At 37.8% G+C, this 23,493-nt stretch overlaps 1 protein-coding gene across 2 annotated transcripts in view; it reads left to right on the forward strand.

Moving 5' to 3' along the window:
* Positions 1-23,493, forward strand: part of khdrbs3 (KH domain containing, RNA binding, signal transduction associated 3) — a 131,761-nt gene that overhangs the window by 49,653 nt on the left and 58,615 nt on the right. For both annotated transcript variants that reach the window (XR_006372686.1, XM_044137959.1), the window contains exons 2-3: positions 7,573-7,691; positions 19,778-19,894. Coding sequence is in view for 1 of the 2 variants with exons in the window: in XM_044137959.1 (XP_043993894.1) it covers positions 7,573-7,691; positions 19,778-19,894 (236 nt within the window). In the remaining variant the exon portion in view is untranslated. The remainder of the gene's footprint in view (positions 1-7,572; positions 7,692-19,777; positions 19,895-23,493) is intronic.

The raw sequence follows: 23,493 nt of genomic DNA on the forward strand, positions 1-23,493 counted from the left end.
TAACGTGGCTGAGGGAATACATTTAGGTTGAGCCATCACCATGAAATGGAATCGTAAAACATGTCTGAAGCATGTTTTATGTACACAGACTTCACAGAGCCATTTAGTTCCACTAAATTGGATCTAAATGTCAGGTCATAAAAAGAAGCTCTGTTCACTCTCTGAAGGAAAACACTGTTTCCAGTCATGTCAATATCACCGTGGCCTTATCCACAGCTTTTACTCACAGAAGAAAATAATGTAATAGGTTAACCGTTTAAAGTCTGTGTTGTGTTTATGCGGGGTTTTAAGTCATAGATTGCACAAAAGACAACCAGGGTTACATCAAAATCCATGGCTGATATATTAGCAGCTTAGTTTTTCTCAAATCTTACACTTAAATAACAAAGCAGTAACAAATATAAGAATACAAATGTGTCGGTCAAACAAACTTTTACCCTCCTTTGTTGCAGGTTTTTGTATTCATTTGGGACAGCATATTCTTTGTGCTTCTTCAATGAAGAGCCATTGTGGAAATGTTGGAAGTGCAGAAGTAACACATTTTTGAGAATATAGGTTCAGCAAATGCAAATTTTAGTAGGCTCTTTTTTTTCTGCTAGAAATGAATCATGGATGAAAGCTCCACAACAAAATGAAAGAAATATCAGTAATATATTATTTATACGTCTCGTTCTTACATCGAAAATGACAAAGTCCTTTTTCAGTTTACATCTGCAAACTGGAAACTGTATCAATGCTGTTTCCATATTTTATGTTTTTCTTCATTTTAAAATACAATTATTTTTATAGAAATGATCAGACTTTCTATAAAAGGTATTTTTTGAACATCTTAAAGCTATTTTTTTTACAAGGTTTATGTGTCTGGACAGAGGGCACAAAGCCTAGCTAAACATTCCAAATAGATTACAATTAGATTAAACCTTATGCATTAGCCAATTTTCAATGAGATAAAAAAAGTTCTTAAAATGTGATCTGATCTTAAATCTAAAATTCAACTTGGTTTAAAATGTATAACTCCTAAATACTTTAAATACTTCTCAAGAATTCAAAGTTTACGTCCTTTACTAAAAGCTGTAATGATGAAAAAAAAGAAAAAAGAGCAAATGAAGATGGACAGGAGTGTCCACAATGCAAAAAAACCCCGTCAAAACTTAGTCAAATATATATATATATATATATATATATATATATATATATATATATATATATATATATATATATATATATATATATATATATATATATATAATAACATAGGTGAATTTTTGCAAGCAGAAATCCTAAACACAAAGGGAAAAGGGGGAGAAAATACTATATACTTAAATATTGTGCTATTTTTCTTCATCAACTAACATATTACTATTCAGTTTTTTTATTCTTGACTTGATGCAAGAAAAAGAAAACAATGTCTACATAGCATTCATGTGTAGCTCCCCCCTCAGCATGGACTTGCTGGACTTAATGATCCTGTGGGCTCCGTCCCTAGCTCCACTCTGCAGCAGGCAGCCAGAGTCATGCATAATCCCACAAAATCTCCCCAGCTTATGAATTTTAAATGGCAAGGCCTAATCACAGGGCAGCTTTAAAGTGATTCCATTTCTAATAGGAAGGCAGACAGCAGGGCTGGCCTCCCGTTGTGGCCTGCCATCAACCAGGACGGTGGATTTTTAGAATATTCAGAAATGAGTGCCGTGTTTATTGCAATATTTCTTTCCATCTTCAGTATGGATGATCACTTTTTAGATGGAAAAATCTGACTTCTACTTTTATCTTTGCTGTTTAGTTCTCCCTGAATTAATTGCCAATTTAACAAAATATTTAAAAGTTCCAGCCTTGACTTTCTAAGTTAGTGGAAAAATATTCCATACCTTCAGGGGAAATTTTTTTTTTGTGCACAGAACTGAACAGAAATTAATAAAAAAAACTTTTAAACTTTGAACATTTTCAAGTTGTGCTTCAGAACTGTGGGTTCTAAAAGAGACGAGTGTGTTTCCTGTTCCATCAGCAAGTCATGAGGAACCCTGCAGGTTGTTGTGCTGTGGGCTCCAGCTTGTTTACTTTTGCTCTTAGTGCCATTATGGCTTAAGAACCAACAGGGTTCCTATGGAGTCTGGGAAAGTCTGGAAATGCATGGAATTGAAACGTACCATTTTCCAATAACGGATAATTCCAAAAAAGAAAACAAAGTATTTGTTTTTCCAATATATTACAGCTAAAATTCTCAATTCTGAATTAGCTTAGGGATTTTTTCATTAATTTCACTTAATACCATTATCACTAATGCTAATCCCTTTAGATGGATGCAAACTGCATTTTGTTGCTTTGTGACATGTGCAGTGATAATAAAGTAAATTCTGTCCTATTCTAACTCATTGGTCATGTTGGTTTTGAATTACTGACAGAACCAAGAGAAAATATATATATATATATATATATATATATATATATATATATATATATATATATATATATATATATATATATATATATATATATATATATATATATTTGGTTTCCTTTTTGGCCTCTGTCCAATCAGAGTTCTGAACTCAGTCTGGTTCATATTTCCTAATCATTTTATATTTACATGTTATTGCATCACACAACAGAAATTGTATCTTAATGAATCTGTATTTAGCAGTGAGTGTAGATGGTGGAATGGAGCTAATCTAAAAAAAAACAAAAAACAAATACAATGAAGTTTCCTTTTACCAGACTTCTGAGTTAGAAGCCAACCATAGCATCCTACATTTCCCCATTGCAAACAATGAATGCTTGTTGTGGTCTATTCATAAGGCTGTTTTGTAGAAGATATATTTAATATCTATCCCATTTTTGCCTTCAGATGTCCAGAATGTTATAAAAACTGCTGGAAACCCTGAACACAAGTCTTACAGAATAAAGTTTAAGGCGTTCTTAAAGGCTATTTTGAGTTTGTTTTGAAGAAGTGTTCTTTAAAAATCTCATGTCAGCAAGCTAACAACCAATTAGAAAGGGAGTCTGTATCAGACTGGATCCAACCATCATAAAAGAAATCCAATGTGAATTAAATAAATGCCTCAACAGTTCATACACCCATAAATCTCAAAACCATTTTTGCATGAAATGGTTGTTTACACTGAAGAAGCCATTGAAGGGCTGTGGGATTATTGCTGAGTGACTCATCAATAACAGGGTTGTGCATCTGGGATCTGTGGTAGGTACAACATGTGTCCCAGGATGCTCACAGGGATCCATACAATAATGTTACATGAGGTGTTTCAGAAGGTGATCTTTCACAAACGGGGTTTGCTTCATATTTCCACTCCACTTCAATAACACCTAACTCACAAGTAATAAATCAATGGGGGCCAGTGGGCATTATTAAAACGGGCCGGGCAGCAGATGTGCTTAGCAGTCTGTCAGTAACTTGGTTCTAAGCAGAAAAATATTGTCTACAACAATAAAGTAAAACTAAGGATTATTTGATCTATTTAAAAAAGTCACATGGATAAGCAGTCTCAGTATTCTTGTAGAGTTAATCATTAGAACTGAATCTGTTGGATTTAGTGAGAATTTTAAAACAATATTCAGATAATACCTTGAGGCAAATCATAATAGTACCACATTAAATCATCCTAGTTCCTGGTGAGGATAGTTTTACAATTTCCTGTGGAAAAACTTTGACCTGTTCTTTGCAGAATCACTTTCATCCAACCACATTTGTGGTTTTTGAGTAACAGTTGCCTCTTAAAGCTGTTGCTGCATCTCAAACTTTTCTTTGACTAGGCCGCTCCAAAACCTTTGCTTTGGACCAATCAGAGAGAAACTTTGCTGGATTACTTTGGATTATTGTACTGATGCCTAGTTCAAGTGTGATTGACCTTTAGGTCACCAACCGATGGTCGGACATTCTTCTTCAAGATTTTCTTGTTGTCACATAGTACTGTTTACTGAAAGGATGGGAGACACACCTTCTGAAAACTTCCACTTTCATCTCGTCAGTCAACAGAGCATTTTCCTAAAACGCTCAGATTATTAGGATGTCTTATTTTGCCCAAGATGTGACGTGCCTTTTGCCTTGCTCAGTAGCAAAAGGTAACACTTTTGTAGCAAAAGGGAGCAAAAGGTAGCCATTTCAGAAAGGAAGAAATTGATTCTGGCATTGGAGGCCAGATTGCCCAAGTTCTGTCTCTCTGTTGAATGATGAACATCGATGACCTTTAGAAACCTGTAAGGGGAAAGTCCTCTTTATCTGCATTTTCTATGGATTTGAAGGTGTTCGAATCGGAGGTTTGGCCTTTATACTCTTCCATGTTTCTGATCTCATTAGATTTTTTTAGCCTTGTGTCTGTTTAATGCTAATTAAATCAGCTTTATTTGCTGCTGGCATAATGAATTAAGACTTCTTGAGTCAACATATTTTAGCAGCTACTCTCACCATCAGACTAAAAAAAAAGTGTCTACTTACACTTCATACTCAGTATTTTAAAAACTGAGTGGCTATAGAGTGAAACCGTCCTGTCTCTCCAGGAAATGACCAGGATACTACGTTGTCTTTATGTTTCCATTTGCATTGAGCAACAGACAGATATTGGCATTAAAAGCTTCCTCGCTCTCCTGGATTTGTTTCATTCTTCCCATTTCTTCTCTTGTCAGCGTTGCTTTGGAACGGAGGAGTTGCAACGAGAAACGGGACCCTTACACGAAAAGAAATGGTCAAGAAATAACAAAGAGATCTGAGTTTCTGCGAAGCCAATGTAATAGAAGTTGGTTCTTTTTTTTTTTTTTTGCCTCTGAAAGAGACAAATGTTGCCGGAGCGGAGGAGTCTGTAGGAACCCGTAGGAGAAAGAAAAGAAACAGCAGGCGCTTTGTACTTGTGTCAGGGATGTATGTCTAATCGCCTTTGTTTGAGCACATGGTAATGACTGTAAGGTGGAGGTGGCTGCCACTTTGGATCGTCACACTTTCTCCCTCATAAACCGCCGAGCAATAATCCTCCAGAAAGATCAGACTGATTCTGTGCACCGTCGGAATGTTTTTAGGAACTTTAAGGCTGAAAAATGCGCCGCGAGCCAGACGAGACGAGAAGCGTTCCCAGCTAAAGCGTAATCTCAGTCACAATCTCTCAGCACATCAGAGCCCTGACTGTTTTTGAGGACAACGCCCGGTGGAGGGAAAGTAACTCCGTCTTGGCATGTTGCTAGGCGATGCATTAATATTAATGCTTTCTTTTTCCAGAATGTGTTCTTGTCTCTGCCCCCCCTTGGGAGAAACTGAGGCTTAAAGATATCTCCATCTCACTGATACTTCTTTTATCCTGCTTAAAACTCATATCAAAGGTTTTAATTACATTCTGCTAATGTAGAGCTGCCGAGCTTTGTTGAGGAAGTCGCAATTGCCCTCTGAGTTTCCGGTTGGCTCTGTCGATAAGCTCAACTTTGTTTAATTGAAAAATGTGGACTATTTTCTCGTGTTGTTTGAACCTGCGTGCAGGTTGAGCCTAATCTACTCAACTCCATATCTGATTCTGAGGAAGGCTTCAAAAATCTGAACGAAGGGAGGAAGAAACAGTGCAATGGCTCTTTTTTTCTTTCTTTCTTCACCTTTTTGAAAATCATTTTACCCAGAGGAAGTAAATCTGTGCTGTTGTCTGCCCTCTGCCTCACCCTTTCCCTCTGCCAGGCTTTTAGCCTGGAGTCTTTGTCTGGAACCTCAATGCTCCTCCCTGCTGCCCTCTCTGCAAAACCATTTTCCTGCCGCTGAAACACAGATGTTATCCATCTGATTAAACGTTCAAGGTTACGTCTCCCAATACATCAAAGTCCTACCTCTGCTGAAAGAAGCAGCGTGACAGCCAGTAGTTTTGGTAGCCTGGAGGTGCAAGCGCTGGTGTCCTCCCATTCATTTTGTTTTTTCACTGACACCCTATGTGTGCTTTGAATTAAAATTTGTCTTCATGCAATGTTTTTGCTTGTGTACCTTCTTTATGAAACCAGATTTGCCAATGACAATATAGTAGAGGCAGTTCCAAAATACTCAGATCACTTTATCATTCCACAACCAAAACCTTCAATGACTTCACTGGAATTTTGAACACTAAGTAGCACATAATTGGGATGTGGAATGGAAGGGAGTCATGGCTTACAAAGGTTTTTATAAAACATATCAACCAATTGCTCTGAGAAGTTAGTTAATAAGTAGAATCCACATCCAACTGTTTTGGGAAGGTGAACAAAAAGTCGCATGAAGACCAGGGATCACAGCAGGTCAACAAGAGTATGGCACAATGTCAAACCTACCAAAACATGGCTGTCCATTTAAACTGGACAACCATTGAGAGCATTATTAAGATAAGTAGCCAAGATACTGGAGGTATATCTGGAGAAAGTGTTGGAAAAACTGCTGAAAGGGCATCTAACCTCTGGGGAAGAAGAAATCTATTTTCAATTCCTGTCTGTAGTTTGCTACAAGCCATCTATCCAACAGACGTGGAAAGACGTGTTCTAGTCAGATGAAATCACAATTAAACTTTCCAATCTAGATCCTCAAGACATCGGGTAGCCAAAATCAAAACCTTTAGCAGTACCGTGGGAATCATTTTGTTTCTGAGGTACAGAGAAGCTGGTCACAGTTAGGATGATGGATGGAGCTAAATATAGAGAAGTCCCATCAGAAGTTGCTCAATAGCTCAGAATTCTAGCTAGCATGTTTTCCTTCATTTACAAATAAAATCCAGTAAATTCTATAAAATACTTTGAAGACTCAGACCGTAGAGTACACCAGTATCTCAATCACAGACACAGGAATACCAGGTAACAAGATAATGCGCAAACCCCTAAACATCTACATAAAGGAGCTATTGATCTGAGCCACTTTCCCACTGTGCTGTCTGTGGTCATGGTGTCAACACTTCCTTTAAACTTTTGAGAAGCTATAGAAAGTTATTTTATTGGCTCTTGGTTATTTTGTCAAGGTAAAATTAGTCTATTCACGGTGCTTAAGGAAAGCTGTGGTTTCAGTTGTGGGCATGACAAAGAAATATGCAGCCAATTGAGATATAGTAAAAACTATTTCCAACCTTATGTGGGTTCTTAACTGTTTACAATTAAGACCGAAGAATACATTCTCTTGATTGGCTAATGTCTTATAGTGATGGACACTAGTAGCAGATTAACTATTAGAACTGATTCACGTTAAGTTGCCAGATTGAACATTAAACAGCTGTCACCAACTCCTAATAGGCACCTTACGGACTGTAGGTGTCTATTAGGAGTTTTCTGGGACGGCAGTCCCACCACACTACTGCCCTGCTCTTAGACAGGGGACAAGTTTCTTGTGCTAGTCAGTTTCTTTGGAGACTGCAGATCACTGTAGGTGATCATGTCTTAAATCAGATGGCTAAAGGGGCAACATTAAGAGTCTCAAAAAGGTACACCTCTAAAGAGTTCAACGTGCTAGCGGACTCGTTCAAAACGGTCATTAGAGGGTGTACGTTTTAGTGTCAGAAGTTGCGTTTTTGTTGGTAACGTGAAGTGGAAATTAAAGTCTCGACTCTTGAGTGATGACTGTTTTTTTTTTCTTACTTCCAGAGATCGAAAAAATTCAGAGAGATGAGGGGAAGGAGGAGGAGAAGTTCATTGACGTCGTCATCAACAAGAACATGAAACTGGGCCAGAAAGTTTTAATACCAGTCAAGCAGTTTCCTAAGGTAAGTGACACAGCAGCGCCACCAGAGACGACTCCGACAAAGTGTACAGATGGAGAATTTCGGATTGTGTTATATTTAGATAATGAAGCCAGCTCAAGCAGGTCTGCTTTTGATTCCACCTTCTTTCCAACAGCCACTTGACACTTTCTGACGATATTTTATTTCATTAGATGCAGCATGTCTGCAACATTGTCGACTGACAGAACTGGGGTACAACTGAGTTAAGATGTTACTTCCTGTCTTGAAGAACTGCAGACATTTTTTAAACACTCACATCATGTAGATACAAGTTGCAGCTCTAATGCTCTGACCTTGGACAAAGGTTTTTTGCCCACTTTAAAGTTAACCGACGTGTAGCTTTAAATAAGGATCAAGACTCAACAGCGTTTTCTTGCCTGTAAAGTAGATTCTTTTTCTAAACCTAAAACATATTTTTATAGTTTAAATGAAATAATAAAAGCTTGGTTAGCTAAAAGAAAAACTCTTGCAACACAATCTGTCACTAGTAGCAGGTTGAAAATTTTCTAATAATGTTCGCAAAGTGGGAGCATTTTGAGGGACAACAGTGATTTTACAGAGAGCACTTAAACCTCACTTGCCATGAAGAGCTTTCACAAGCATTGGAGTTCTTTGGGCCCACAAGCTCATTGCATGACAGGGATTCCCACTGGGAGCACGATGGGGAAGGTTGGTGTAAAAGTGAGAGGGCTGCTCTTAGACAGGGGACATCACTCAAGTTTTCACCTCAGTTCTCCAGGGGATCAGAACCTGCAGTATGTCAGTGAAGGGGAACGAGGAGGGAAGCGACGCATATGGACAAACCTGTATCTCTAGCTCTAGGCTAGGTTTCCAAAGTAGATATCCTCTCCTCATTATAACTGAAATAGGATGCAGAGCATAGCTATACCGCCTTCAGTTTAGCATATTAGTTTGTAAACGTTAGTAATACCTGCGACAGACTGGCGACCTGTCCAGGGTGACCCCGCCTCTCGCCTGGAACGTTAGCTGGAGATAGAAACCAACACCTCCTGACCCCATTGGGGACAAGGATGTTAGAAAATGGATGGATGGATGAAGTTAGTAAAACTACAGTTGCAATAAAGTAATCGGATCACATCTATTACTATCACATCATTGGGTAACTGCTAGGCATATCAGTAACATAGAAAGATTAAAACCCCCTGAGGTAAATTACTGCAGTATTTTTATTTTTTTTGTCTGCATGAACACATTTTGACCACAAGCTACACCAGCCTGCCACAAATGTTTTTCAAAAATGTCAAATTATTGGATGGCATGAAAGCCGCAAGTCGTAACGTTCCATGTATATCACATTGTTTTTATTGCATGGGAGTTACTATGATGTCACATCATTGACCCTATAAACAATTTACTGAACCTTTTGTAGACTATTGTGCCACATGGTGAAGGTGGCGTATTTACATCCCAGTAATGCCTGTTGATGCATATTGTACACATACCAAGAGTCAATTACACCTCATTTCACTGCTTTGCTTCCTAAATACCAACATTTGCATGTTTGGTACTGTCTTCAAATTAACAAACATTACTGAATTTTCTTACTGAAATGGCAAATAAATTCAGACATGGTGGTGCTCAGAGTGGCTCCAAAAAGCAGCTTCCTGACCTACTTTCTTTTTCGAGAACATTAAACATTGGAGAACATCTGTCATATGTCCATACACATACACATGCACACACAGTTAATAATACTCATTCTTTGCGACACAACGCCCTCTGTTTTCTTTTCTTTAATTCTGTTATGCATTTCATTATGTTATGCATCACATAAACTGTTCTACACCCTTCATCTCAATACATGAGCACTATCCAAAATAAAGATGTAGTAAAAGAACATACAGAATTATTGCATGTGATGGTATTTTACAAGATGTTGGTCATTTCTTCATATTTACATTTACATAAGATGCATATAGGGTGAGAGACAAAAGCGTTTCAACAGAGGCTTTAGTCTGATCTGTTTTTCTTTCTTTTCTTTATCAGATTATTTACATCATTTATCCAACTATCCACTTTCCATTCCTAGTTGAGGCCATTCAGGATTGGGAGTTTTGCTTTATCATCATATATGACTAAATTCAGGCACCACCAGATCATTTTATGGACAGATTTTACTGTGACTTAAACACAAGAAGCTTTGTAGTTCAGTTTATTGAAACAATGACTTTCTCCAGCCAAACATCTGAAGTGGGTAATTTCTTTTGATACATATCAGAAGAAATTACCGGATTCCACTGGATTCTAGTCAAGAATCCAGTGACTCCTGTTTGGATGTCAACCATTGTTGTTTGAACTGTGATACCAACCCTGTGCTGTGTTCTGCACACTCTGGTTGTAAACAAGTCCCAAAATAGATTTTCAAAAGGCATTCGGAGAGTACGAACGAGCCTGGTGTAAAAGTTGTCTGTTGACGACAAACTTTAAATCCATTTATACATCAGAGGATGTCATTGCTGAAGAAGGCTTGGCAGTGTGTCACAGGGAATATGGATTTACTTTTAATGTGTATGTTTATGTCCTAATGTAAAGTTGATTCCTCATTAAAATGTGCTAGTCCCCTGCCAAGACTGCCTTTCAAAGCTAGCAAAAATATTTACGGTATGCTGAATTATGTTGCTAAAATAGATAAAGGGCAGAAAGACTTGGGGGGGGGGGATCTGTTGATCTTTTTTTCCTGTTGAAGGTGATCCCAGCACTGTTTTTTGGTCCTCAATTGTTGGGTGGAGGATCCTCTTGAAGTAGAATTATTCCAAAAATATAATTTCAAGTCAACAGTTTAGTTCAGGGGTCTCAAACTCCAGTCCTCGAGGGCCGCAGTCCTGCAGTTTTTAGATGTGCCACAGGTACAAAACACTGGAATGAAATGGCTTAATTACCTCCACCTTGTGTAGATCAGTTCTCCAGAGCCTTAATTATTCTATTCAGGTGTGGTGCAGCAGAGGCACATCTAAAAGTTGCAGGACTGCGGCCCTCGAGGACTGGAGTTTGAGACCCCTGGTTTAGTTGTTTCTTGGTGTTGATGGCCCTTTAGTCACTCGTATTCAACACGTCGTGGAGCTCAAATTAATTGTCCAAACTAATCCTGATGAGCAATGACTGTTGCACGACACGCAGTGTTATCTGAGGCTGATCTGGGTCTCCTAGGTTCACTGCTAACCCGATTTGCTTTGACAGCTTTGATAAGTAGGGCCACTAATACGCTGTTTAGAGCTTCAACAAGCCACCGAAGGAAGACAAATTCAATTTGTTCCCTCTGACAGGTAGCTGCGGCAAGAGGGATAGGTCTGACTTGAATAGGTTTTTCTCCTGAGCTGCGAGCATCACCTCCTGGCTTCTGGCATTGAAGTGGCACCGGCATTTTCCAAACAGCCATTTAGAAGAAGTTAAATCCATCCTCTAGAAACATGGCTGTTTATCAAAAACGAAGCAGGCAAGGACGCCATGCGGCTCGTGCTCGGCTGCCAACTGTTTGATAGAATACAGTTGATTTTTTTTGGGGGGGTGGGATTTGTAGACATTCACTCCTGGTCCTGGAGGGCCGGTGTCCTGCAACTCTTAGATGTCTCCCTGTTCCAACACACCTGAATCACCTCCTAAGAGCAGTCAGGTTCTCCAGAGTCCCGCTAATGACCTCATTATTTGACTCAGGTGTGTTGAAGTAGAGACACATCTAAACGTTGCAGGAGACTGGCCCTCCAGGACCAGGAGTGCCCACCACTGATCTATTCTATTCTATTAAATTCTTTAAACCATTAAAAAACCATCTCCAGAAACCATTTACACTCAGTACAGTAGAACATAATCAAAAGTTTGATTTATTTAACTAATTAAACTCAAAAAGTGAAGCTCAAATATTATAGTGGTACATTTCTGTAAGCTGATATTTTTGCATATTTTGGTAGTTTCAGTCTGTAGCTAACCCAAAAGTAAAAAAAAAAAAATCTGAATAATGCAAGCAAATAAATAAGTGAAGAAATACACTTTCATACAAAAACATCTACTGAAAAGTAGGTCTTTGCAATGTACAGTCTATCAAAACCCACCGTAGTCATCATAGCAGGTCTTGGTACTTTGACGCCATGTGGGCAGATGCCACGTCCTGCTGGGAAATGAAAACAGCATCTTCATTTTGTCAATTGAGGGAAGATTGAATGGCTGCTCTGACTACAATACACTGGACCAAAACCGGGATCTAACATGGCTCCCCAAATCATCACTGACTCTGGAAACTTCACACTGGACCTCAAGCAGTGTGTCCTGCCCCTGCCCGATATTTATCCAAGTTCTGTGAGCTTGGTTTTCAAATAAAATGCAAAATTTACTTTTATCTAGACTTTGCACTGAGCAGCAGTGCTCTCTTTTTTTCTGTTTAGCCCATGGAAGGAGCTTTTGACATTTCTGCCTCTGCCTCAAAACACAATCTCATGATAGTTGTGTGCAGTCTCATTGATTGGGCACCTATATGTAAAACACGCTTTCATTTCAATATTGACTTGGATACAACCCTAGAAATGTAGCTTTTTTACTAATGACCTTTTGGGTCATACTGATTGTCTGCTAGATAATTGTCATCTGAGCAGTCTCCACCTCTGATTCTGCCATATTTCTGTCATAATATACTATTTAATCAATAAAAAAAAAAAAACTAAAGGTTGAGAGAGTCTACCAAAGTATTTATTTTTGTAGCACATTTCAGCAACAGGGCAACTCAAAGTGCTTTACACCATAAAAACATCAAGCTGTCATCAGCTACAATTACAACAAACATAAAATTTTGTCAAATGCTACCATAAAAATGATCAAGCAAATACACATTAAATATGTTGATCAATGTTTCACTTAAGCATCTCTAAACAGATGGATTTTAAGTTGTTGTTGTTTTTTTTTTTTTTAAATCTGAAACTCAGTGTTTCATCTGTTTGATTTCTTTTTTTAGACAGATCTGTGAAGACACTGTTGCAGTGACCAATATGACTAAAGATAAATGCATGGATGAGTTTCTCTAGATCTTGCTGAGACATTAGTTCTTTAAGCCTGCAAATGTTCTTCGGGTGATGGAAGGCTGACTTTGTAACTGTTTTTATATGCCTCTTTATATGGCTTACCACCTTTGCAACACAATTCCAATTTTGACTATTGTCAAGACCATTTGGCCTTTTTTAAATTTGATTGCATTATCTGAGCGTATCTACATTCTTTCCTGAAGCGCAGCCTTTACACTGGAAGAACAACATGCTATCAGTGAGGCAATAGGGAGTCCCACTGGTTTATTTCCAGTTCAGACCGTGGGTTTTCTCTGCTCTCGGAGTGGTGATTTATCCCTCTGCCATCACTCTGGTCCTGCTGTCCTCAGCACAATTAGTCCTTGTGAGCGCGCCTTCCTGGAGAGATGCAAAAATGTATTCAGCAATTGATGAGAAGATGTCAGACATGCTCCTTTTTTTTCCGCGGCAGCCCCACCCCTATTCAGGTTAAATGTGAGTCGTCATGCAGCTCTTTTACTGTTGCCGATGTTTTTGTAATAATCTATATGAATATATGTATGTATATTTTTTTTCCTGTATATTATTTGCATCCATGTTGTTTTTCACAACAGAGCAGCAGGAGACAACTTGTGATTAAACCCATCCGCTTATATTTTGGTGATTACAGAAAGCCCAATCCTCTAACATAAAAAAAAAATCCCTGGCAGGTTTTAGTGAATCACATAATCCCTCATGATAGCAAAAACCTAACGCATCAATCATGGCAGATTTTGATCACTGATAAAAAAAGGCAGAGATTACAGTCCTTTGTGGAAAAAAGACTGATGTGTTTGGAGGATTGTCTGTAGAACAAGGTGTGCGCTGATGCTGACTTACTGGTTGATGCGTTCAAATGTTCAGATTAAACCTGCTCTCTGACATTTACTGCCATTAATCAAACAAATACAGCGCAAATCTGCATAATCTCTTTTTAAATATCCGGAAACTGAAAGAAGCTCTTGGCAAACATCATTTCTCCATGTCACTAAATTATCAGTGAAACAAACGCAATATTAGTAGGGAGCTGTTGCCATGGGAGATGTAACGTTCTGAAGGCACCTTATGGATAGAATTAGATGTGAATTAAAGATTCAGCCATTTCTCATAGTCCCCATAAACTATATTTTATGAGACTCTATAACCATCACGCTGTCTTGTAGCAGTGTCCTCGTTTAAACTCTGTCCTTTATGCCTTTGGGTTTTTGGAAGGGTGTAACTACATCTTGTTTCAGGGGTTAAGACTCCAACATACTTCATCCGAAGTGCCAGAATCGACTCTTGTTAACGTAGACACACAACGAACGCACAGCGAACGCACAGCGAACGCACAACGAACGCATGTCTTACAGACCCAAATGACTACACCGGGAGTCTGAAGGATTTCGAAAACATTTACAAAAGAATCAAAGCAACACTCCAGCTATGTTTTTGATAAGGGAATAAGATTCTAATACTTTGCATAATATTTTTAGATTTAGAAGACATTTTATGAAAACTACAAATAAAAATTCCTTTAGACTATGTTTCACTGCGTACAATGGAGGAAAAATGTTGCTCAACAACAACTTTACAGCACAACCATGCTGCTATATGCAGGACACAATAACACAGATGGTGATTGGAGTTTCAGTTCCAGTTGCAAAAACAAAAACTTTGACTTGACTTGAACGTCTGAGTTAAAAAAAACTTGACTAAGACTCGTTCTCTGAGACTCAATTTTTAATCAACTCATGTCAACAGGAGTGAAAGTAAATCAGTTTATAAAGAACAGACAGTTGACGAGCTGAGCTGTGATAATTTATCATCCTGTGACGTTTAAAGACAGCGGAGAGTTAATAACGCATAACAATCTGTTCATGTCGAATGTAAATGTAGAAGATGGCTTTCTAATCATCTGACTCAGTTAGGAGACAAATAAAACATCTTAAATTGAAGGAGGCCAACGTGAACACGTCCATAAACAGACAGTATCAAAGGAAAAGGACAGAAAAAAACGGTTTTAATTTTCCTCGTTTACTTTTTCTTCAAACATAATCTTTTATATACCTAATGCAGTAAATATGCTTTGATTTAAAGCAGCTCAAAGCAGTTTCTGCCTGTTTAATCAAATATTAAAAGGTTAAAAGATAACTGCTGAAGAACGTTAAAATATTTAAGAACAAATGTTAAATATTCATGTGTTAAATTAGGCCTAAGGACAAACAGAACAAGGTTTTGATTCCTAACCTGCAGCAATGCGCTGCTATAGACAGTCTGGATTAAAAAACTCTTCCTCTCATTAAGAACTGACTCAGAAGAACATTTTTACATTTTCTTTTATTTGAGATTTTAATATAATTGCACATTTATATCCTCTTACAAACAAAATGGTACAATACAACAGGCCTGTCACAATAATACATTTTGTTGGATGATAACTTGTTCCAGACGTCATTGTGATAATCAATAATCATAAATGTTGTTTTGAGACTATTTATAACTGTAAAAATGCAAGAACACGTTCTCAAAGATCAATAAACTTTAAATGCTTATGAACATTTAACACTGGAACTGGATTTTAAATATCCAAAATAAAAAAATAACAAAAAACAATAAATAAAATGAATTACAAAATCTTTGTGAACAAAATTGTCCTTCAATGAAAGAGCTATTTGAGACCAAAGCTGAAAACTGAAGACTTTTATCATCGAGATTTTGGCATAAAGAGAGAAAAAAAGAGCTAAAACATAAATCATGCCAATGGAAATAATTGAGTTTGTTTTAATTTGTCATGCGATTAATCAATTTATTTTTTATTATTGTGACAGATATATATATATATTTATGTCCGTGTTTTAATTAAATATAACAGTAAGAAGAGCCACATATACACACGTTTTACTCCAAAACATATCTTGACACAGCCATTCATTTAAACATTGCTCATTAAATTTATTGCTGAACCCACACAAACAACAAAAATCATTATAAAATAATTTAATGTTTTTAATTAAAGACAAAAAAAGCCCAGAGTGGATTGAACTTTGTATTTTTGGTAGTTGTTGCAAATCGTTTTGACACCGCTGGGATGATGCAGCCACAAGACTCTGATACATTGAATTAGGCACTTCAATTATAAGATCAGACATAATGAACTTGTGTAAATAATATAGTTACTCAGAGGATATCAGAGGGAGAGTTTCCCAGCATTAAAGACGATCGCTTGGTTTGTGCAGAATAATGAGGAACTGTGCTACATCTGACTTCAAACCGAGAGCGATGGCACGTTTATATATTTATTTTTCTCTCATTTCCCTTCACAGTCTCTGTTTCGGTGCCCTTAACGGGAAACTTATTGCAAACAGAGTGAATATCTGCCTGTGTTCCCTTCAAATTCACCGTCTTTTTTCCTGTTTTTCTTTACTTCCAAAAGTGCTTATTTGTATTCCCAAGTTGATGCGCAGTTGACATGGCTCCTGCGCTGTGATGCGGGGAGCAGCACGGTGTTGCTTTGTTCTCCATCAGAAAACAAGCTTTTCTGCTTGTTCGAGCATTTTTACCCATCGGCGAGTTCGCCTCTGGAAGTCAGCAGGCTGAGGTGTCTCCGCAAACAATCCCAGGCACAACATCCCATCCTCAGCTTGTCAGGCGGATGGGATGCGGTGGGCAAAAAGGAAAAAAATAATAATAATCTGCCGTGGTGCGATCCAGCCCCTGTAAACTGTTGTTTGAAGGGTAGCACAGATCGGCGATCAAGACTGTATCCAGGGGGAAATGATGGATGCACTGGACATGAGTTGAACCCAGAACATTTCCTGATGACCCCTGATGCCTAAGGGCTTCTGTCTCCTTTTCAAGTTTGTTAGGTGAATTAGAATCCAGTAGAGGAACCACTCATTTTGTTTTTTTGTGGTGATTTTAAGCTGACTTTTATCCCAAAAGTTGTTTCCTAAGGATGTTTGTGCCGTGTGACCTCACCCGGTTTCCTGACATGGTGTAATTTCAAAAGCTGAGGAAAACCTGGAGTTCAGTCTGACTGGGATTAAAACTCAGCACTAGGGATGCACCGATCCACTTTCTCACTTCCAATACGATTCAGATATCTGAAATGTTGTGTTGGCCAATACAGAAAACCAGCACTGAATTTGATATTTTTAAACAGACATTCATGTACTGAATTACAAATTGATTTGATATTCTGCACCATTACATAACACTTAAATACACCAGTAGCATCAGACGTTTGGTGAAACATTTAAAAACAATGCAACTTTAATTTAATTTAATGCAACTGAAAAGAACAGCCAATGTAAATTAAACAATAAAGAACCTGAAACTGACAATAACAAAAGGTTGGCAACTTTGGTCAAACATGCAAAAAATAAACTTTGTGAACCATCTGAAATCTTCTTTTAAATTGTTCACAAAATACAACGAGGGATTCTAAATATAATGTAAAACAAATAATAAAGCACTGTGTTCATGCTGGCAGGAGTTTGCCACTAAGCTCTCCCTTTCTAAATAAAATGTAGAGGAGATGTAGATGAGGAGCTGAACCAAACCGCCTATAAAAAATAGCATCTCTATAAAGCTGAGGGAAACACGAATGATTCCTGGTACATCAATGACTGTAGAAACCTCTTATATTACTTACCTCTCCACAGTCTCTATACATTTTTTTATGAAATGTGGGGCTGTTCTTAACAATTAAAACCTTTTCGCATTCTGTACCAGCTGCTTAAGCTAGTAAAAGTATAAAAAGGAAACTTTTTATTCTTTAAAGTACAATATACAATTCAAATGTCATTTTCAGTCTCAAGTTTGAAGTATAAAAAAATAAAGCACTGATTAACTTTTGAAAATTAAAAACAAACTTAAATTGAGGCATTATTAAACACTGTCTTTGTTATAATTCTTCACTTTCAACATCAAGTTTGAAGTATGAAAAAGCTTTTTCATAAAATAGATATTTATGATCTTTTTTTTTCATGTAATTACCCGTCTTGATGAGCAAGAATCAGAAAGAAAGTTTTTCTTGTTTGTTGAACCCACGCGAGAAAATGAAGCTGGAAGATATTAAGCAAAAGCTAAAAACGGGGGAAGTTACAATAATCAGGCTGCAGAGAGCAAAGACTGCAGAGAACTGGTAAAAGTTTCAAATAATATGTCGGTTTACGTCTCTAGATTTAGTCGGGTTGGATTGGGGTCGGATGTTTACGGGTTTGGTCAGGTCGGATTTATTTTAGGACCAATCAACACTAATGTTTCCTGCTGAAATGTTGCAGCATCTAGAAGTCACTATGACTGTGTCTCCGTTCGGCCCGCGGTAATAATTTGAAACATAGATTCAGTTTGAAGTTTCCTTGTAGCTGATGAGCTTCAGGTGGAGTTTGGATGAAGTTCTGCTCATCAACCACCCACCCAGGGAGCCCAACGTCTTTTTACTCCAGTTTTCACCCGATAACAAAATACTGACTCAGATTGTTTGCAGGAGCTGCTCTGAGACAGTCCTAACAAAATGTTACTTTTTATCTAACCTCAAGACAATGATCTTACACATTGATTATCCTCAAAAAACAGTTTCTGACAACAAAAAAAAGTTAATTTCAAAACCTTTTAATCCAAATTTGTTGCTTTTGCTTACTGACCAAAACTGGACCCAGCTATTCATGCTTTTGATGTCTTTAGTCTCAAAATGTCCTGAAAGCTGTATTAAATGTTGAATGTTTTCACATATGGAATAATTCATAATGAGCAGATGACGACAAAACAGGATGTTTTGAACCTTTTCTCCCAAGAAAAATGATTGGACTACTCACGTTACGTCTTCTATAACAAAAGATGGTTCTTGCACACCTTGTAATTTCTTGTGTCCCAAAGTGCTGCTAGCATAAATTATAGATCCTGTAGAGACGTTTTAAAATGATTAGGTTTTTAAAACTAGTTTGAGTCGATGTATTAAAGTGGGTTAGACCAAAACAGCTGAATTGGTGCCTGTACTTAATTATGCTGCTGCAGTGTAAGTTATTTTCTCCGTGGGGAGATTTTGTCTTGGATCCCCATAATTCCCAGGCTCCAAAACAAAATGGAGAAAAAAAACAAGGAAACACAGTTAACATGGTCTCCAGTCAGGTTCATATTCAGTGTGTTTTTAACGTACTTTATCTCTCAGAACAATGTCCCCACACTCCTTGATGAGCCGTTTCCAAACGCTTTATTTTTTTTTTGTCCTGGTTTCTGCTTCCCAGGTAGCAGCCAGACTATTTTGTAAGTGAGAAACACTGCTGGGAATATAACGAGCTGAAAATGTTTCAGTTTTCCTCAGTGTCTTTTCAGAGTCTTGGAAAATGTCTTTTTGAAAATCTAATGCAACCAATGAGCTTCAGGAGTCATCAAATTAGTTTTTAATCTCCTAGAGCTTTAGTGAACAAACGTAGAAAGTCATAAGTAATCCATTTGTCATGTTCGGAACACAAGTATTGACTTGTAGGCCTGTCACAATAACAAATTTTACTGAACATTAAATTGTTCCTGAAATTATTGTGATAAACGCTAATATTTTTCTTTTGAAACAATTTTCAAGCGATATAACAATGTCAGTACTTTGCAATCCACTGTAAATGAATATTTGTATCTTGCTAACGCAGCTAAAGCCAAACATTGCTGCAGTACAAAAAGTGAGTGAAATCTTATTCTGTCAGGAGTTCAGTGAAGTGAATAAGCCATAAAATACCTTTGTGCTGTTAGAGATCAGTTTTAGTGTCACTGATGACAAAGTGACACTAAAACCCGGAATGAAACACGTCAGAAATCCCTCCGCACTGATCTTATCAAAACGCAAAACAGGACAAGCAGATGAAAACTTTTCATTAGCGTCACTCTTTCTTTATTTTTGAGCCACGTTTGACAGACAGAAGCCAAATCTTTGCTATGTTTTTATCTCAGACACATAGACTCTGATCCCAGTTCTCTCTTCTTTCTTTTTCTCCCCCCCTCCTTTCTTTCTTTCTTCCTCTCTTCCTCTCTCTCTCTCTGTTGCAGTTTAACTTTGTCGGCAAGCTCCTCGGGCCACGCGGGAACTCGTTAAAGAGACTACAAGAGGACACCCTCACAAAGATGTCGATTCTCGGAAAGGGATCCATGAGAGACAAAGAGAAGGTAACCCTGAAGTGTGGTGTTTCATTTTTGCTTTGACTCTTTCACCTGTACATTTCATTTCGTGCTCTGTTACCCACTCTTACCAAGATTTGAAGGTGAGATGATTTTATGCTGTTAACTTGCTTTTCCTCAAGAGTTTTTTTTCTCCTTTCCAGTAAGATAAAAGCTTTCCAGCACAGCTTTTTTTGAAGATATCATGCTTGTCTTCCCTTTTGAAATTATACAGTTAAACATCAAGTTATGAATTCTAAAAGGTTAGATTTTGTCCTTTTCCCTGTAAAGAATCGCTCTTTAGGAAAAGACTGCTGCTCATAAACCGTATGAACAATCATAGCATAATTAAAGGTTATGTATGACATTTCTGTACAGAGAGAGCCAGTACTGATGTTTCTCAATAATATCCAACCCCAAACTTTAAATATGCTAAAAATACACCTTAAATACTCTTTATCCCACTGCACACGGACTTCGCAAAGCGGAGCACATCAACAGGATGTGATGTTCTACAATAATGTCTAATAAACTCAAATATACAAGATAAACGGTTTGACAGCAGCAAAGCAATTACCAAGTATTCACATCTGAACTGCTGAATTGGAAAATATAATTAGTTCAGAAATAACACATCAGTTTCAAGTCTGTTTCTACAGACGCTCTAAAAAATAAGGAGTTTTATCAAAAGAACTCTCTTTAACTTACTTTGTCAGTAAAAGAATTAAAAATTAAAGTCCGGTTTATTTATATATTAAATTTCAGCTGCAAGTGCTTTACATCATAAAAAGATGTTACTAATTATGAAACAAGCAATAAACATTACACGTTGTCAAATGTCATCATCAAAATCATCAAGCAAATACACATTAAATATGTTGACAAATTTTCCACTTCCTACTAATCGAAGAGTTTTATCCTTGTCGTAAAGCAACTCAGTGTTTCAGCTGTTTTACAGTTTTCTAGGAGTTTGTTCCAGATTTGTGGTGCATAAAAGTTGCATGCTGTTTCTGTGTGTTTGGTTCTGATTCTGGGTATGTAGAGTAGACTACAGTAACGACAACTACAACGTCAACCAGTCAACTCGTAGCAACTGTTACAAGTCAACTTTAATATTTTCTTAATTTACAATTCTTAATGAGAAATGGGTTTCAAGTAAATTTTAGGTCAGTATCTTTTAAATTCTGACACAGAGGATAGTGAAAATGAGCCTAATTAAATTCCAATCAGAAACTACGAAAACTTTAATAAACTCCCCCTTAATCTTCCTTATCTCTCAAGTCTGGGTTGTCTTTCATTTTCCCTCCGTAACTTGAAAGGAGCCGTTCTCAACGCGTCCCTCTCTCATCTCCACGTCTCCGGTCACCTCCGCGCCTCGGATGTCACTTGATTGACGGCTCTCAGGATCCATTGGCTGCATGTTAAGAGTTTTGCCAAAAACTGTTCCAGCTTAAAAACAACATTTCAAAAGTTTATGGAAATGAGAAGGATCCCGGGGATCACCAAACGCGCTCCGGATCCTTCAAAGCCAAACGCTCCATCACAGAGCAAAGCGCACGCAGTCAGCTCGGATACACAAAAACAACACATTACCTTGACTGATGTCGTGTTTTTGTTGTTGTTGTTGTTTTTATGTGAATTCAGACTGGAGAAGATCTTCTTTAGCACCGAGACTATAGATATTAGCCTGAAATTTCAAACACCAACCAGCTGAGTGACTTCCATCATCTGCCATCATGTCGGCACATAAAGGAAAGATACAAACGGTGCCAACAGCGGATCTTTAGCTGCAAAATTGATTGCGCTTCAAACGGTCTAAATCAACTTCCCTTTGCTTGTCGGCGTCTCCCCTCACTACCCGACGTTCTGTCAGGAGTTATTTGCTATCATACAGCACATTCATTCTGATTATGCCGATCAATAGTCTGATAGCAGAGGAGATGTGTAACGACGGTACAAGGGCCCTTCCTTTCCGAGCTTTGCTTCTGCAAGATTTACGGCCGTCGCCAGCCACCCTCCCTCTGTGCAGTCGCTGGGTTTTTTTTTTTTGGGGTGGGGGGAAGCTGAGTGATTCCCCTGCTTAATGTACGTCTGGTTTACACGGCGTCTGTTTTGCAGCGTCGCAGTGTGTGCCCTTGTAGTTTTCAGCTCATACCACTTCCAGCTGAGGTTAGGAAACTGGGCCACTGCAGAGCAAAGGAAGCACTCGAAGGCTTTTTTAGATGCAAGGCCGTCTGAAAGTGCAGAATATCAAAGCAAGACTGTTGCTTTCTAAGCTTCTCCTGACTTAAATACTTTAATTATGAATTCTTAGAGTCTACCACTTTTCTTGGTTGTGATTGACTAAAGACTAAAGGACAGTTCACACCCTGTGAATCCCATTAGGAGGACATATAATTGCAGTCTGACTCCTTTAAAGGCACAGCACTGTATTATTCTGTGCATTCCCTTTTGAGCTCTTACATGCCAGAGACAATTGCTCAATATAATTGCGCAAATATGTACTGCTGTGAGACCTTGTTGTTGCGGTGGCACGCCGAGGTCTAACGGCTCGTAGACGCGGTCTCCCCGCCGTGTTATGGTGGCTCAATAGTCCTGCCGCTTCCAGAGCAGGGTGATATAACGACTCTCTTGTTAGAAACATGATTAACTCGTCCGTTTCCCCTTCCTCTGGAGCTGTGCTCCCTCTTTAATTTCCCCCGGAAAGATAAAACAATTTCTTTGTTTCATTTTCAACAAGTCCTGTGTCTGGTTTAATTTGCAAGGTGTTCCTTTTGGAGAATTACCTCCTGCGTTTGGTAGAAGTGTCCCAGAAATCAGAGGGAGCCGTGCTGTGCGCCGTATGGTGTCAAATAAAAACTTATTCAGTTCATCAATTGACAACTCATGGGATTTTCCAGATTAGATTCATATGCAACAGGAAGACAGTTTCTTTGTTTTCTATCTAGCAGAAATCTTGAATAAACACATACCACACATAGTAGTAGTAGTTTTTTAGATTGCTATCAGTTCCACTTTGCAGACATTAACACAACAAGCTGAGGACTTTAAAAGGACTTTAAAGGAATGACAGGATGAACATATTTAACCTGTACTGTAGAAATTCTTAGTCACTTTGCTTGATTTCAGACAAGCTGTTAACTATACTATTATCATCACTGAATGGATGTATTATTGTTGTATGATTACACATACGCCTGTGGGAAATAAGCAGTTATCCAAATAATTGCATGATAAATTAAAATAAGCTTGACAATTTCTAATCTGATGATTAATATTTTTTGAAGGGCAAGTTTGTTTACAAAGACAGCATGATACTTTTTCAGTTTAAATTGATTTAATAAAGACTAGCATTAAACATTGATACATGCTAAAAACAAAACAACTGTTAACGGGCTAATTTGCAAACCCATTCCTTGGTTGAACTTTTTTTTAAAGACAACATTTTATTTAGGGTTTTGGTTGTGTGTGTCTTTTACTTCCATTTTATTTATTGTTTTATTTGGGGTATAATATCTTCCAGTTCTAGTGTAAAGTGTTCTTCATAAAATTAAACTTTTTTAATCTTTGAGAGGGCAAACTTGGATTGTTACGACATTATAAATACA

This window comes from Gambusia affinis, linkage group LG14, assembly GCF_019740435.1.
Source record: "Gambusia affinis linkage group LG14, SWU_Gaff_1.0, whole genome shotgun sequence".
Lineage (NCBI taxonomy): Eukaryota > Metazoa > Chordata > Actinopteri > Cyprinodontiformes > Poeciliidae > Gambusia > Gambusia affinis.